At 36.5% G+C, this 15088-nt stretch overlaps 5 protein-coding genes across 5 annotated transcripts; 4 read left to right on the top strand and 1 right to left on the bottom strand.

Annotated features, from left to right (window-relative positions):
• Positions 1-275: 275 nt before the first annotated feature.
• On the bottom strand, positions 276-1774 carry LOC117792730 (alcohol dehydrogenase class-3). Its single transcript, XM_034632976.1, has 4 exons — positions 1680-1774; positions 1525-1614; positions 987-1448; positions 276-926 (listed from the first exon to the last, which is right to left on the bottom strand). Exons 1-4 carry the CDS (start codon positions 1698-1700, stop codon positions 360-362), a joined length of 1140 nt encoding a protein of 379 aa, XP_034488867.1. The 5' UTR covers positions 1701-1774; the 3' UTR covers positions 276-359.
• An 870-nt stretch (positions 1775-2644) lies between these two features.
• On the top strand, positions 2645-5045 carry LOC117790929. Its single transcript, XM_034630545.1, has 3 exons — positions 2645-2983; positions 3480-4032; positions 4393-5045. Exons 1-3 carry the CDS (start codon positions 2849-2851, stop codon positions 4965-4967), a joined length of 1263 nt encoding a protein of 420 aa, XP_034486436.1. The 5' UTR covers positions 2645-2848; the 3' UTR covers positions 4968-5045.
• Positions 5046-7130: 2085 nt separating this feature from the next.
• LOC117793043 (sorbitol dehydrogenase-like) lies at positions 7131-9141 on the top strand. Its single transcript, XM_034633414.1, has 6 exons — positions 7131-7245; positions 7302-7335; positions 7968-8437; positions 8501-8719; positions 8772-8893; positions 8955-9141. The coding sequence occupies exons 1-6, from the start codon at positions 7192-7194 to the stop codon at positions 9136-9138; spliced, it is 1083 nt and encodes a 360-aa protein (XP_034489305.1). The 5' UTR covers positions 7131-7191; the 3' UTR covers positions 9139-9141.
• A 969-nt stretch (positions 9142-10110) lies between these two features.
• Positions 10111-11678, top strand: LOC117793042 (sorbitol dehydrogenase-like). Its single transcript, XM_034633412.1, has 6 exons — positions 10111-10274; positions 10344-10377; positions 10515-10984; positions 11038-11256; positions 11309-11430; positions 11492-11678. The coding sequence occupies exons 1-6, from the start codon at positions 10221-10223 to the stop codon at positions 11673-11675; spliced, it is 1083 nt and encodes a 360-aa protein (XP_034489303.1). The 5' UTR covers positions 10111-10220; the 3' UTR covers positions 11676-11678.
• A 976-nt stretch (positions 11679-12654) lies between these two features.
• On the top strand, positions 12655-14308 carry LOC117793041 (sorbitol dehydrogenase-like). The gene is made up of 6 exons (XM_034633411.1): positions 12655-12809; positions 12879-12912; positions 13050-13519; positions 13581-13799; positions 13860-13981; positions 14043-14308. Exons 1-6 carry the CDS (start codon positions 12756-12758, stop codon positions 14224-14226), a joined length of 1083 nt encoding a protein of 360 aa, XP_034489302.1. The 5' UTR covers positions 12655-12755; the 3' UTR covers positions 14227-14308.
• Positions 14309-15088: the final 780 nt, after the last annotated feature.

Genomic DNA, 15088 nt, shown 5'->3' with positions numbered 1-15088 from the left:
TTAATTATTCAAACTACATTTAGTTAGAATAACGATAATGCAAGATCCAGTTGAAGTAAGTCCAGACCTGTCCAACCCTAACTTTAAAAAATTTAAAAAAATATGAATATAAATTTGAAGGAGAGCAGTCATTGAAAAACATTTTTCTTGCGAATGTCAAAGATCAAATTAGCTATTATTGGAGCATTTTATAGGACGAACAACAGATAAGCAGCATTAAATAATATATATACATACGACAAGAATCCACATTGAATCCAAATATGCTACAATTGTTTTAAAGTGGTGCAATTATATTTATTATGTTATACAAAAGTTTGGCTTGTGGACAAGAATCGTGTATTTGTGAACCGGGCGTTTTAGTACTTAATAATGCTGCGAATGCTTTCGCCCTTGTGCATTAGGTCGAAAGCCTTATTGATTTCGGCCAATGACATTTCGTGGGTAATGAATTCATCGACTAGCAGATCCTTCTTTAAGTAGTCCTCCACAAGTCTGGGTACGTCCGAAACTGAACGCCAGCCGCCAAAGGCAGATCCCTTCCAGACACGGCCAACAACCAATTGGAATGGTCGAGTTGTAATTTCTTGACCTGCTCCGGCCACACCAATGACTACCGATGTGCCCCAGCCCTTGTGGGTAGCTTCCAAAGCAGCACGCATCGTGTTGACATTGCCAATACATTCAAAAGTATAATCGAAGCCGCCATCAGTCAGATCAATCAAATAATTTTGAATTGCTCCCTTATCGGCTACGTCCTTCGGATTGACAAAATCAGTGAAGCCGAATTTTTTGGCCAACTCGAATTTCGAGGGGTTGATATCAATGCCATAGACCTTTCCAGCGCCAGCCTTCTTGCAACCCAGTCCAACAGCCAACCCAACTGCACCTAATCCCCACACCGCACAGGTGCTGCCGGGCTCCACCTAAATGCAATAATTGAATTCTTAATGAGGTTACTTACTTACAATTCAAAGTCGCCTTACCTTGGCTGTATTCAGTGCAGCACCATAACCAGTCGAAATGCCGCAGCCTAGAAGACACACCTTCTCCAGAGGTGCAGCTTCATTAATTTTGGTCAGCGAAATATCAGCAACGACAGTGTACTCGGAGAATGTGGAAGTACCCATAAAATGGAACAATTGTTTACCCTTGCAGGTGAATCGTGAGGTTCCATCAGGCATTACGCCAGCTCCTTGGGTAATTCGAATCTTCTGGCAGAGATTCGTTTTGCCGCTCAAACAAAACTTGCATTCATTACATTGGGGGATATACAATGCAATTACATGATCGCCGGCCTTGAAATCGGTTACGCCCTCGCCGACGCTCTCCACAATGCCGGCACCCTCGTGTCCCAGCACAGAGGGAAACAGGCCTTCGGGATCGGCTCCACTCAACGTAAATGCATCGGTGTGGCACACACCTGTTGCCGTAATCTTTATACGAACCTGCAAATTTTATATGGACACATCAGTAGTTTAACGCAGCAACAATTAGACTTTGATATTGTTCGAGTTGACATACTTCATGAGCTTTTGGTGCAGCCACTTCAATTTCTTCAATAACAAGTGGTTTCTTAGCCTCCCAAGCGACGGCAGCTTTACATTTGATTACCTTCATACATTGCAAATAATTAATTAAAATTCTGTTTTAGATAATAAGCACTTTTTTATACACACTTTGCCTTCAGTAGCAGACATCTTATTTTTCTTGTTTTAATTCCTAATGGAAAAACACCGACGACACAAGCGATTGCGATCGGGTGATCTGAAAATTTTACTGCAGAATAGGTGCAAAGGCTGCCACCCTGTAAAATTTTCCGATTTGGTTTGATTTTTTGTACTTAAAAAAACAAGTACATTTCTGAAATTGTGTGTTTTTCATTTTTGTACTTAATTTCGGATTATTAACTTTTTATTTTCTATAATTTTTAAAATTTTTGCATAGTTTTTTTTAGATTTTTCTTGATTTTTCGATATAACTTTTTTTTTTTTTAATTAAATTTTCTATCTTCTCTTCCCGAGGACTGACGAACTTCAAACCTTTATTAATATGTTAACCTTAATTTTGTCTAATTTCTAAATTTTAATTTCCATCAAATTATTCATTTTTTATTGAGTTTTTTGCAATTTGAAATTTACAATTTTGGAGTAGAGATGTGGAGGCCAGTGATGCTACCTCAGACATTTTATAGCTAGACTAAAAAGAAAGAAATAATATTTTTTAAAAGTAACATTTTCAAAATAGATTTTATAATTTTTTAATTCTAAAATTCTTGTACATTTTAAAATAAAATTTGTTATTTAGTTGTAGTTGTTAAAGAAAAGTATATTTCTTAAACAGTTTTTAAACAAATAAAACTGTTTGGGTGGCGAAAATCTGCCTCCACTGTTATTGCGGCGAATTCAAATGTACCAAAAAATACTGTCACAAAAAAATACTATTTTGAATTGGAATTTAAAATGATGCGTTTTATTGTTTTGTTAATAAATATATAGAAACTTACATTTGCACATTTAAATTGGATAGTTTAATACATTATTTTTAGCAACAGCTGTTAGGTTGCAATTTAAAACAAAGTAATGCGCAGACGTGAGTTTGCTGTAAACATTAATCGCCCAAATCAAATGCATGTCGAAAGGCGGCAACGCCAATGAACGCGAATCCAGCACAAGGACAATGAAATTCCAAGAAAAATCAATAATTACATAGCTACCAAAACGGACAGCCGGAAGTGCATTTTGTGAGTGTTAAAATAGTTGCAGCATAGAAAAAGTAACTATTTTGCTAAATAAACTTAAGGAATATGTAGATTTTTCGAGTGCGCGATACATATTAAAGCGACAAGATGGTTGGTAAGTCCGCCATGAGCGCGGAAGTGACAACAAAGGAACGCCCAGTTTTTATACCACCACGTAAACGTCAACAAAACAAAGCAGAGGCCAAAAAGCAAAACTATGTTGATCATATAGTCAATGTGCAAGTGAGTTGCATTTTCATTCAAGATTAAGACCAAAATCTCTAAATTTAAATCTTTAAGCTCATTTAAAATTATATCTTTTCTATATTTTTGATTGTTTTTTATCAATGTTGTAGTCTAATATCTCAAAACTTGTGTTATAGTGATTATTCGCCAAAAATCTATACGGTAAAAACAATAACTTAACTAAAATGCAAAGAAAAATCTTTAATCCTGATATACAAGTTTGTTTGAGAAATTTATATATTTGAAGTTATTTATAGATCATTTCCCAAATTAATTATTTGGAAAGACCACAGATTTAAAAACGTTCAGCTAAATTTCGTCTCTATATACATGTAAATAAATAGTCCTATTATTATGGGAAAAAGGCTTTATTTGTTATTTACTTTGGCACTAATTATAGTACTATTTTTTTTTACTTTGACGTAACAAATATGTCCAAATTCCATTTATACTTTGTATTGTATACTTTACAATTGGTATTGTAACATTGCAGCCAAATCGGGCCAAGCTCTCTCCCTCTAATCCGGGTCTTGAAGAGGAGTTACTCAAATCGAAGTTGATTATCAAAAACAAACAGCCACTGCCACAATTGCCAGGGGAGTTGGGAGGCGCCCAGGATACCATTGCCAGCACACACTCGGCCAGCTCCGCTCAGCATAGTAATAAGTCGACACGGTCGACCAACAATCTTAATGAGTTGCAAAACTTTGAGTCCATTTCGCAATGCACCAAGTCAACGTCACAGCGACACGAGAGCAGCACCGTAACGCCAAGCAGCTGCTGCTACTCCGAGAGCAGTCTGGATGCCAAAATGAGCAAATCGCAGGATTGTCTTAGTCTCAACAATCGATCATCCTCGAAGAAGCGGGTCAACATACGCACTTCCGACTTGCCACATGTGCGCAGCCAGCGTGCCTCGCCAGACATTGCCAACTATGAGGATCTCGAGTCAGGTGAAACCAGCGTGCTAAATACATACGATCAGAGTCTCGAACGCTATCAGGCTCGCAAGGCAGTCGACGGTACCAATTACTTGACCATGACGGGTATGTGATCACAGCGATTTGTTAACTTAAAATACACACATTACTAATAGAGTATAAGAGCAACCAAAATCGGCAAGAAGACTTCATGAACTACTCTTATACACTCATAGTTTTCTAAATAAAGCGGTAGCTTTACTGATGAACATTACTTCTTATTAGTTTTAATCATCCCAGTTAATTTCTTAAATTAATATAACGATACTTATAGCTGTTTTAAGTTCTTAAGTACGGCGAGCTTTAAATTCATAGATACCATTTATATATGGGTACTTAAATTGAGTAACGGGTATATTATAGTCGGGAACTCGAGTATTGCGTTCTTAATTGCTTATATTATATTCATATTCTAATTTTGTACAGGCACTATCAAGCGAGGTCGCAAGAAGGGTCAGTCAATTGACTTGCAGATTAACATCAGTCGTGAGGAACTTGAACAGCTCAATGCCCATGCTATGGCCAATGAATCGCACAAGGGACACAATCTCTGCTGCACTTGTAGCTGCGGCGTTGGACTTCACATATTTCTAATCTCGCTGCTCTGTTTGCCCTTTGTGAGTGTCATATCGGCTGTGTACTCATTTTACATTGGCACTCTAACCTGGTACAATATGTTTAACTATTACTGCGAGGAGAAGTCGTATCTGCACAAGATATTTGTCACTCCCATACTGTTTTTAGCCTATCCCCTCGTCATTGTGCTCTGCACCTTTGGCCTGGGCTTGTACTCGGGCTTTCGACAACTGAGTCTACAATACAGTAGCTGGGTGAATGATATCACCGATATTGAGAAGGGATTTTATGGCTGGCTCTGTGGGTTCTTACACATGCCCGACTGCAGTCCCTATGAGGTGGTTATACTAACTGATATTTGCGTTGCGCCACAGGATCCACAGCGCTTGCATATAAACAAACCCAGACAGGAGTTGTCCATGTAAAACAAAAAAGAAGAAATATCTTCGGCACGTCGAAGATTTAATACTCCTGCAGAGAGCTGTCGCGCGGCGTCTACCAAATTCTTGACTAAATTGAAATTATCTCTGCAAGAGTATAAAAAAGCAGCCCGATCCGTCGAAGCCAGATTAATTGCTGTGTTGCAGGTGCTTGAGTGTATTTTTTGCCATCACTTAATTATTATTTATATGTTTGTACTGATATCCCAAGCACTGCAGCCGCATCATATCTAACTATTTGTGACGGTTTCGATTTTCGACCATATGTGTGATAAACGTAATTAGATGCATAAAACAGTAGGCACAAATATGTATCTTTGTACTACGAGTACAGCAAACACTAAAGTTCAATGCATTAAGTTTCCTTTCGGCCAAATTTGTTCCTTTTATAATTATATAAAAATTAAGCTTTAGATAACAAGGAAATACATACATATAAATATACGAATACGAGTATATACTTCTTATACACTTGTGGTTTTACATAAATTCGAGAATTAATCCAATGTTTATTGAGTATATACATTAAGTAATTAGTCATATAAGCATCTCAGACAGTATAAGTAAACATCTGTAAACATACTCGAATAACCGTTAATATTGAATGTCTTGAAATTAGCTGGTTATTCTGAACTTCGCAATAAAATTTCGTTTGTTTTTTGTTTCCAACTAAAAGCCAAAATCTTTTAGATATAACAGAACACTCAATACACATATACTACAGAGCATTTATATTGCATTTACGGATTATGCATTTATCTTAATATTACGAATAATAACGGAAAAGCTGTCGTGATGAAAAACTATTCCTAGTTTTAAGCAGAAATCTTTATTATTTTTAAGCCCAAAAAATACAAACGGCCACGATTAGATGCTATAATACTTATATATATTTGCGATATAAGCAAAACGTTTTTAAATAACAATTCTAAAAGTTAAGCGATATACTAAATAACAAAAAAGATTGTACTGAAGATTAAATACCCTCACAAACGTACATATTAATTAAAAATGTTAGAATGCAAAATATAAGCTGTGTATATACATACTACAAATAAATATACATATGTATGATCAGAATTCAAAATAAAATAAACTGATAGAAAAATCAACCTAAAGCTAACAATGCATTGTAGATGCTAGTGCATATGTATGCATATAACAATTATTAATCTGATTAAATTACTTCGAAAAATAAAGCAAAAAATCTATAAATCATTAATTTAAATACGAATTTTTCTCTAAATGGTTTTAACAATATATATTTTACAGGTTGGAGCGGTGTTTGCAATATAATTTTAGCAAAAATCTCTAGATTATCAATAAAAATCCACAAAACTTATTATGACAAAGTTAAATAATTTGATAGTGTTTTATGTTATGTAAGTTTTCTGAATTTTACTGGTCACTGCATATAGAATTTATATGTAGTATCTTGGTGGGATGTTGATAACTCGATTCGACCTCCATATCAATATAGAAATAATGCTCATGAAGGTCTTACTCTAAATTTATGAAATTTACTTAAATACCCGTACATTTTTGTTTGGTTTCCGGTTGCTTTGCATTTCTGGACCAGCCCTGTATACTTTCCATGAAAATCAGATAATATTGAAAAAACAATAGCTAGAGGAAAAATAGAAAAAAAAAATTAATAAGACACAAGTTTTTAACTTTATTCACTAGCAAATACATATAAATTTGTTAGTTTTATTTTCAATTGCTATTTAAAAATTAAAATGGTTGTTTTAGTGTAAACAGTATGACAATAAATAAAAAATAGAGGGAAATAAATAAGTTCAGCGATATGTTCAAAGTGTGCGAGAGTAAGATAGAACTAGACAAAATGACTGTTGCTGCCATTACACAATTAATACAATTAAAGAGAAAAGTGCAACAAGAACGGCTGTTCAAAAGTGCAACAATAACGAATAGAGGAGAGAAACGTCAATTAAATTTAATTGTTAAATAAACCAAAACACACCTTCTTAAATTGACAGACAACACTAGGTAATCATATATAATCAACATGATATATGTGTATATACATATTTACATATGAACTAGGAACAAACTGCTGAAAAGTACAGCGCGCAGCGACATTAAATATTTTGGAATTAGATTCACATCAGAGTTCAAAGCGTGTAGTTTTCTTTCTGTTTGTACGCACAGTGTATAAATTCATTTAGTATCAAAAATACTACCGAAAATGACAAAGGATAATTTAGCAGCGGTGTTGCATGGGATTGAGGACTTGCGTTTGGTAAGGAGAATTTTTACAAGAGCTTTATAAGTGATCCTCTTAAATTTTGAATACAGGAACAACGACCCATACCAACAATTTCTGATGATGGTAAGTTTAAAAAGGAAAATATTGAAAGTTATCGATAAAAATTGGGGGCCAGGGCAGAAATTCTTTTTAATGTACAGTCAATATTTATCCGTACACTCATTTATATTTCATCGGCTATTGTCAGGTTAGGCTAGGTCAGGTCACGCTAGGTCAGGTTTGTAGACAAGCAGAACAAATTTATTGGAGCACCTAGTCTTAAAAATTATAAGCATTCTAATTTGGACATATTCCGACATTATCATTTACTTAAACTAATTGCTCTATGTATATAAGCACGTATCAATCAGACCAACTTTAATCTCTTTTGAGCTTTGATAGCATCTTAATCACCAACCCTAAATATTTTCCATACTTTTGCGCAGGGTAAATAAAAACAAATAAAAAAATGTCAAGCTTTTAGACTGGACAGCAACCTGAATTAGAGTTAAGGTATTTATTCCGGAAACGAAATAAATTATTTTATAACATTGAAACAGAACCGAAACGCTTTTATCGGTACGGTATATAAATAAATATGTTTCGTTAAAATCGTACTACTTTGTTATATAAACCATCCGTCGAATACTGAAGAAATCATCGGCTTGCGGAAGATATCCTTTTTATTTTCTTTCAAATCTGATTTAACTTCACAGAGGTTTTAATATCCATGGACAGCGTCGGCATTTGCGGGACAGATGTTCATTATTTGACGCATGGGCGTATCGGCCACTTTGTGATGACCAAGCCCATGATCATTGGCCACGAAAGTGCTGGCGTTGTGGCAAAAGTTGGCAGTAAAGTTCGAACTCTGGTGGTGGGAGATCGTGTGGCGATTGAGCCAGGATATCCCTGCGCCAAGTGTGTACTTTGCAAGGAGGGAAAATACAATCTTTGTGCAGATATGGTTTGCTGTGCTACGCCACCATTCGACGGTACTCTGACACGATACTACAAACATCCTGCGAGCTTTTGCTTCAAGTTACCAGATCAGGTCACCATGGAGGAGGGCGCCCTACTAGAACCATTGTCAGTGGGCGTGCATGCCTGCCGTCGTGCTAATGTAGGCCTTGGTTCCAAGGTGCTTATTCTAGGAGCAGGTCCAATTGGATTAGTTACACTACTCGTACGTAAACTACAGGACACTACTTTCATATAATAATAAGCCAACTATTATCAATTTTTTAAGGTTGCTCAATCTATGGGTGCTACAGAGATTTTAATTACGGATTTGGTGCAAGATCGTCTGGATGTAGCCAAAAAACTAGGAGCCACACATACGCTACTGCTAAATCGGAATGATTCCGCAGAGAAAATGCAGCAGCTTATTCATGATATTATGAGCGAGGCGCCTGATAGAGCAATTGATTGCTGTGGAGTCGAGACCAGCACCCGGGTGGCGATCTTTGTAAGAGCTGTAATGTGCATTTTCACTTTCTTAACTCAACTTGTTTCGGCAGTCAACGCGATCCGGCGGAATCGTTGTCGTTGTAGGCATGGGTGCACCAGATGTAAAGCTTCCCTTATTCGACGCTCTGGCACGCGAGGTGGACATTCGTGGAGTTTTCCGTTATTGTAATGAGTGAGTTGCAGACTGAATAATTACCTAATGTTTAAAACTATTAATTCGTATATCTATATAGTTATTCCAGAGCTTTGGCACTGGTCGCCAAAGGTAAGGTCAACATAAAGCAGCTCGTTACACATCATTTTGATATAAAGGAAACTGCAAAGGCGTTTGAGACATCCCGTTATGGTCTGGGTGGAGCCATCAAAGTCATGATACACGTACAGCCAAGGAACACCAATAATCCTGTCAAGTTCTAACTTTATGGTTAATACAACAAACATCGCCTTACTAAATATATAGAACATGGGCGAATAAATTGAATCTAAAAAAAAATTTTTTTTTTATTTATTTAACATAAAAATGTCCGAGATATTCATAAAATTGTTGAATTGATCAAACACTTGTTTCAAGGATTGGGGAAAACCCAGAAAAGGTCAATCAGATCAATACAGGAAAATAAATTTTAGATAAATCGGGTTAAAAAGTTTAGCATGCGTTTTTTAACAGCAGAAAAAAGCCCCTCTGAGTTGAGCGCTTGATAAAGTCGGTTATAATCAGCTTAGAGTGCATACTCAAAAAGGTTCATGCAAATAGCAGTTAGTAGTACAAGTGTTTAGAGTAAGAGGAGGGAACCGACAAGTTAATTTGGCGCTATAACACACAGAGGAGTCAGTTCCCCCCATTAAATAATTTGACTATGAACATCACACCAAAGATTGTACGATATAATATATATAATAGTTTTCCATCACATTTTAATAATAAAATCAGCTAGGTTAGGTAAGGTTGAGGCTGCTCTCTCAATGGTCTGTATCACTTTTTATACTTATCTCACTACTCTGAATGTGAGGTTAATGTTGGTGTGAATGTATAAATATATAGAAATAATAGTAATAATTTACATTAAAAAAAACTTTAAGTGACTCGAATTGTGCAAAAAACCAACGAATTACAAATGTACCAGTTTTGCTACAATTGTACCAAAGGTGGCAACCGTACCGGCATTTGCTGTCATCACAACAAATGTATAGAAGCAAAACGAAAAATGCATGAGGAACAGCTGTTAAAAAGTGGGGCGATAACGAATAGCGGACAAAAGCGACAATTACGTTTTTATTGTGTTAAATAAACAGAAACTCAACTTCTATAATTGACAGAAATAGTCAATGTGTGTATATACTCTTACATATACAGAGAACAAATAGCTGATAAAGTTCAGCGAGTAGCCACATTGAATATTTTGGAATTAGTATCACATCAGCGGTCAAAGCGTGCAGTTTTCTTTCTGTTCGCACGCACAGTGTATACATTTATTTAGGAACAAAAATACGTATCGAAAATGGCAAAGGATAATCTGACAGCGGTGTTGCATGGGATTGAGGACTTGCGTTTGGTAAGAAGAATGCATACAAGAGCTGAAGCTTGTTTCTTTATGAGTGATCCTCTTAAATATTGAATACAGGAACAACGACCCATACCAACAATTTCTGATGATGGTAAGTTGAAAAAATGGAAATATACAAATAAAATAATTTCACTGTCTTCCAATATGGAATATTTAGCTCTACAATTTTCGGCGCGCCGAAACTACATTTTCTTTATTTCTGGTTTAAATACTGATTTAAATCCACAGAGGTTTTGATATCCATGGACAGCGTCGGCATTTGCGGGTCAGATGTTCATTATTTGACGCATGGGCGTATCGGCCACTTTGTAATGACTAAGCCCATGATCATTGGCCACGAAAGTGCTGGCGTTGTGGCAAAAGTTGGCAGTAATGTTCGAAATCTGGTGGTGGGAGATCGTGTGGCGATTGAGCCAGGATATCCCTGCGCCAAGTGTGTACTTTGCAAGGAGGGAAAATACAATCTCTGTGCAGATATGGTGTTCTGTGCTACGCCCCCTTACGACGGTAATCTGACCCGATACTACAAACATCCTGCGAACTTTTGCTTCAAACTACCAGATCACGTCACAATGGAGGAGGGCGCCTTACTAGAACCATTGTCGGTGGGCGTGCATGCCTGCCGTCGTGCTAACGTAGGCCTTGGTTCCAAGGTGCTCATTCTAGGAGCAGGTCCAATTGGATTAGTTACACTACTCGTACGTAAAGTACAAGTATATAATAATAAGCCAACTATCATCAATTTTTTAAGGTTGCTCAATCTATGGGTGCTACAGAGATTTTAATTACGGATTTGGTGCAAGATCGTCTGGATGTAGCCAAAAAACTAGGAGCCACACATACGCTACTGCTAAATCGGAATGATTCCGCAGAGAAAATGCAGCAGCTTATTCATGATATTATGAGCGAGGCGCCTGATAGAGCAATTGATTGCTGTGGAGTCGAGACCAGCACCCGGGTGGCGATCTTTGTAAGAGCTGTAATGTGCATTTTCACTTTCTTAACTCAACTTGTTTCGGCAGTCAACGCGATCCGGCGGAATCGTTGTCGTTGTAGGCATGGGTGCACCAGATGTAAAGCTTCCCTTATTCGACGCTCTGGCACGCGAGGTGGACATTCGTGGAGTTTTCCGTTATTGTAATGAGTGAGTTGCAGACTGAATAATTACCTAATGTTTAAAACTATTAATTCGTATATCTATATAGTTATTCCAGAGCTTTGGCACTGGTCGCCAAAGGTAAGGTCAACATAAAGCAGCTCGTTACACATCATTTTGATATAAAGGAAACTGCAAAGGCGTTTGAGACATCCCGTTATGGTCTGGGTGGAGCCATCAAAGTCATGATACACGTACAGCCAAGGAACACCAATAATCCTGTCAAGTTCTAACTTTATGGTTAATACAACAAACATCGCCTTACTAAATATATAGAACATGGGCGAATAAATTGAATCTAAAAAAAAATTATTTTTTTATTTATTTAACATAAAAATGTCCGAGATATTCATAAAATTGTTGAATTGATCAAACACTTGTTTCAAGGATTGGGGAAAACCCAGAAAAGGTCAATCAGATCAATACAGGAAAATAAATTTTAGATAAATCGGGTTAAAAAGTTTAGCATGCGTTTTTTAACAGCAGAAAAAAGCCCCTCTGAGTTGAGCGCTTGATAAAGTCGGTTATAATCAGCTTAGAGTGCATACTCAAAAAGGTTCATGCAAATAGCAGTTAGTAGTACAAGTGTTTAGAGTAAGAGGAGGGAACCGACAAGTTAATTTGGCGCTATAACACACAGAGGAGTCAGTTCCCCCCATTAAATAATTTGACTATGAACATCACACCAAAGATTGTACGATATAATATATATAATAGTTTTCCATCACATTTTAATAATAAAATCAGCTAGGTTAGGTAAGGTTGAGGCTGCTCTCAATGGTCTGTATCACTTTTTATACTTATCTCACTACTCTGAATGTGAGGTTAATGTTGGTGTGAATGTATAAATATATAGAAATAATAGTAATAATTTACATTAAAAAAAACTTTAAGTGACTCGAATTGTGCAAAAAACCAACGAATTACAAATGTACCAGTTTTGCTACAATTGTACCAAAGGTGGCAACCGTACCGGCATTTGCTGTCATCACAACAAATGTATAGAAGCAAAACGAAAAATGCATGAGGAACAGCTGTTAAAAAGTGGGGCGATAACGAATAGCGGACAAAAGCGACAATTACGTTTTTATTGTGTTAAATAAACAGAAACTCAACTTCTATAATTGACAGAAATAGTCAATGTGTGTATATACTCTTACATATACAGAGAACAAATAGCTGATAAAGTTCAGCGAGTAGCCACATTGAATATTTTGGAATTAGTATCACATCAGCGGTCAAAGCGTGCAGTTTTCTTTCTGTTCGCACGCACAGTGTATACATTTATTTAGGAACAAAAATACGTATCGAAAATGGCAAAGGATAATCTGACAGCGGTGTTGCATGGGATTGAGGACTTGCGTTTGGTAAGAAGAATGCATACAAGAGCTGAAGCTTGTTTCTTTATGAGTGATCCTCTTAAATATTGAATACAGGAACAACGACCCATACCAACAATTTCTGATGATGGTAAGTTGAAAAAATGGAAATATACAAATAAAATAATTTCACTGTCTTCCAATATGGAATATTTAGCTCTACAATTTTCGGCGCGCCGAAACTACATTTTCTTTATTTCTGGTTTAAATACTGATTTAAATCCACAGAGGTTTTGATATCCATGGACAGCGTCGGCATTTGCGGGTCAGATGTTCATTATTTGACGCATGGGCGTATCGGCCACTTTGTAATGACTAAGCCCATGATCATTGGCCACGAAAGTGCTGGCGTTGTGGCAAAAGTTGGCAGTAATGTTCGAAATCTGGTGGTGGGAGATCGTGTGGCGATTGAGCCAGGATATCCCTGTGCCAAGTGTGTACTTTGCAAGGAGGGAAAATACAATCTCTGTGCAGATATGGTGTTCTGTGCTACGCCCCCCTACGACGGTAGTCTGACCCGATACTACAAACATCCTGCGAACTTTTGCTTCAAACTACCAGATCACGTCACAATGGAGGAGGGCGCCTTACTAGAACCATTGTCGGTGGGCGTGCATGCCTGCCGTCGTGCTAATGTAGGCCTTGGTTCCAAGGTGCTAATTCTAGGAGCAGGTCCAATTGGATTAGTTACACTACTCGTACGTAACCTACAGGATGTTATTTCCATTACTCTAACTATTTATTTATGTATCTTTTAAGGTTGCTCAATCTATGGGTGCTACAGAGATTTTAATTTCGGATTTAGTGCAGGATCGTCTGGATGTAGCCAAAAAACTGGGAGCCACATATACGATGCTACTTAATCGGGATGATCCCGCAGAACAGGTCCAGCAGCGTATTCATGATATAATGAGTGAGGCGCCTAATGCATCAATTGATTGCTGCGGAGCCGAGTCCAGCACCCGGGTGGCGATTTTTGTAAGAACTTTAATATGCTAAAAAATGCTTCATTGTTAATTTATCTGGATGTTTCGGCAGTCAACGCGATCCGGTGGAGTCGTTGTCGTCGTAGGTATGGGCCCGGCAGATATTAAGCTTCCATTGTTTAACGCGCTGGCCCGAGAGGTAGACATTCGTGGAGTTTTCCGTTATTGTAATGAGTGAGTTGCAGTCTGAATAGTTCCTTAAGAGTTTGGAATATTAACAAGTATTTTTATGTAGCTATGCCGGCGCTTTGGCGTTGGTATCTTCTGGTAAGGTGGACATAAAGCGGCTTGTCACACATCATTTTGATATCAAGGAAACTGCAAAGGCCTTTGAGACATCCCGGTATGGTCTGGGCGGAGCCATCAAAGTTATGATACACGTACAGCCAAGGAACACCAATAATCCTGTCAAGTTTTAAATTAAAATATATTACAACAGCAAATATTGCATTACCAGATAAATACAATAATGGAAAAATAAATAATAAGTTTCTAGAAAAAGTCATAAATTTCATTCCAGTTTCGAATTTTGTTTTAAAACAAGAATAAATAACTAATTAAATAAATGTACAGAAATTTCGTATATGTTTTAATATTTATATGAGGTTTTTTGTTAGGGTGTTTACTCTCGTAATATTAAGTTATTTGTCTATATATTTCGTATAGCTTTTATAAAAACGCTAATTACAATTAATTTTTGTCATCTATATTTAGCTCTTTGTTTTATAACTTCATTTCAAAAGAACTGCTCTTATTATAAGCAAATAGAAATGTAACTTTACTATGAAAACTTGACTAATATACCCGTTTACAGGTACCGAAAATAAAAGTTATGGATGAAAACTTCAACTTCACCAAAGTTTCTGTTTATCTTACTATTATAGAAATTTGTGAAAATCTAATATCTATCATTGGTATTATATAGATCATTTTTAAATTTAATTTAAAGATTTCAACGTAATTATTATATATGTTTTTTTATTTTTTCAACACATGGTTTTTTAAGACGATTTGTACTAGTACAGTATCCATAACTTAAATGAACATTTTTAGATTAACGCCTCAACCGTTGGCCATTTTCGGATATTACGGAGACTGCAAAGTCCATTAAGAAAGTTCGCTCAAAGCTATGATACAAGTTAACCTAAGGAATGCACTCAAATTTCACAATGAATTTTTTTTAGATTTTAGGTTTACTTTGGGTTAACAAAATAGACTTGGCATCTTAAATCAGAGTAATGATATCTTGAAATAACCTAATATAAATGTGTTGCATAACAA

Source organism: Drosophila innubila, assembly GCF_004354385.1.
Source record: "Drosophila innubila isolate TH190305 chromosome 3R unlocalized genomic scaffold, UK_Dinn_1.0 2_E_3R, whole genome shotgun sequence".
Lineage (NCBI taxonomy): Eukaryota > Metazoa > Arthropoda > Insecta > Diptera > Drosophilidae > Drosophila > Drosophila innubila.
This window is presented reverse-complemented; position numbering and strand designations above follow the sequence as displayed.

Excerpts from the sequence above, each read along its gene's own strand:
- LOC117792730 (XM_034632976.1), bottom strand. The coding sequence starts at position 1,700 with ATGTCTGCTACTGAAGGCAAA. Across the intron at positions 1,615-1,679 it reads TGTCTGCTACTGAAGGCAAA|GTAATCAAATGTAAAGCTGC; the intron begins GTGTGTATAAAA and ends CAATGTATGAAG. Across the intron at positions 1,449-1,524 it reads CTGCACCAAAAGCTCATGAA|GTTCGTATAAAGATTACGGC; the intron begins GTATGTCAACTC and ends TAAAATTTGCAG.
- LOC117790929 (XM_034630545.1), top strand. The coding sequence starts at position 2,849 with ATGGTTGGTAAGTCCGCCATGAGCGCGGAAGTGACAACAAAGGAACGC. Across the intron at positions 2,984-3,479 it reads ATCATATAGTCAATGTGCAA|CCAAATCGGGCCAAGCTCTC; the intron begins GTGAGTTGCATT and ends GTAACATTGCAG. Across the intron at positions 4,033-4,392 it reads CAATTACTTGACCATGACGG|GCACTATCAAGCGAGGTCGC; the intron begins GTATGTGATCAC and ends AATTTTGTACAG.
- LOC117793043 (XM_034633414.1), top strand. The coding sequence starts at position 7,192 with ATGACAAAGGATAATTTAGCAGCGGTGTTGCATGGGATTGAGGACTTG. Across the intron at positions 7,336-7,967 it reads ACCAACAATTTCTGATGATG|AGGTTTTAATATCCATGGAC; the intron begins GTAAGTTTAAAA and ends TTAACTTCACAG. Across the intron at positions 8,720-8,771 it reads GCACCCGGGTGGCGATCTTT|TCAACGCGATCCGGCGGAAT; the intron begins GTAAGAGCTGTA and ends TTGTTTCGGCAG.
- LOC117793042 (XM_034633412.1), top strand. The coding sequence starts at position 10,221 with ATGGCAAAGGATAATCTGACAGCGGTGTTGCATGGGATTGAGGACTTG. Across the intron at positions 10,275-10,343 it reads GGATTGAGGACTTGCGTTTG|GAACAACGACCCATACCAAC; the intron begins GTAAGAAGAATG and ends TATTGAATACAG. Across the intron at positions 11,257-11,308 it reads GCACCCGGGTGGCGATCTTT|TCAACGCGATCCGGCGGAAT; the intron begins GTAAGAGCTGTA and ends TTGTTTCGGCAG.
- LOC117793041 (XM_034633411.1), top strand. The coding sequence starts at position 12,756 with ATGGCAAAGGATAATCTGACAGCGGTGTTGCATGGGATTGAGGACTTG. Across the intron at positions 12,810-12,878 it reads GGATTGAGGACTTGCGTTTG|GAACAACGACCCATACCAAC; the intron begins GTAAGAAGAATG and ends TATTGAATACAG. Across the intron at positions 13,800-13,859 it reads GCACCCGGGTGGCGATTTTT|TCAACGCGATCCGGTGGAGT; the intron begins GTAAGAACTTTA and ends ATGTTTCGGCAG.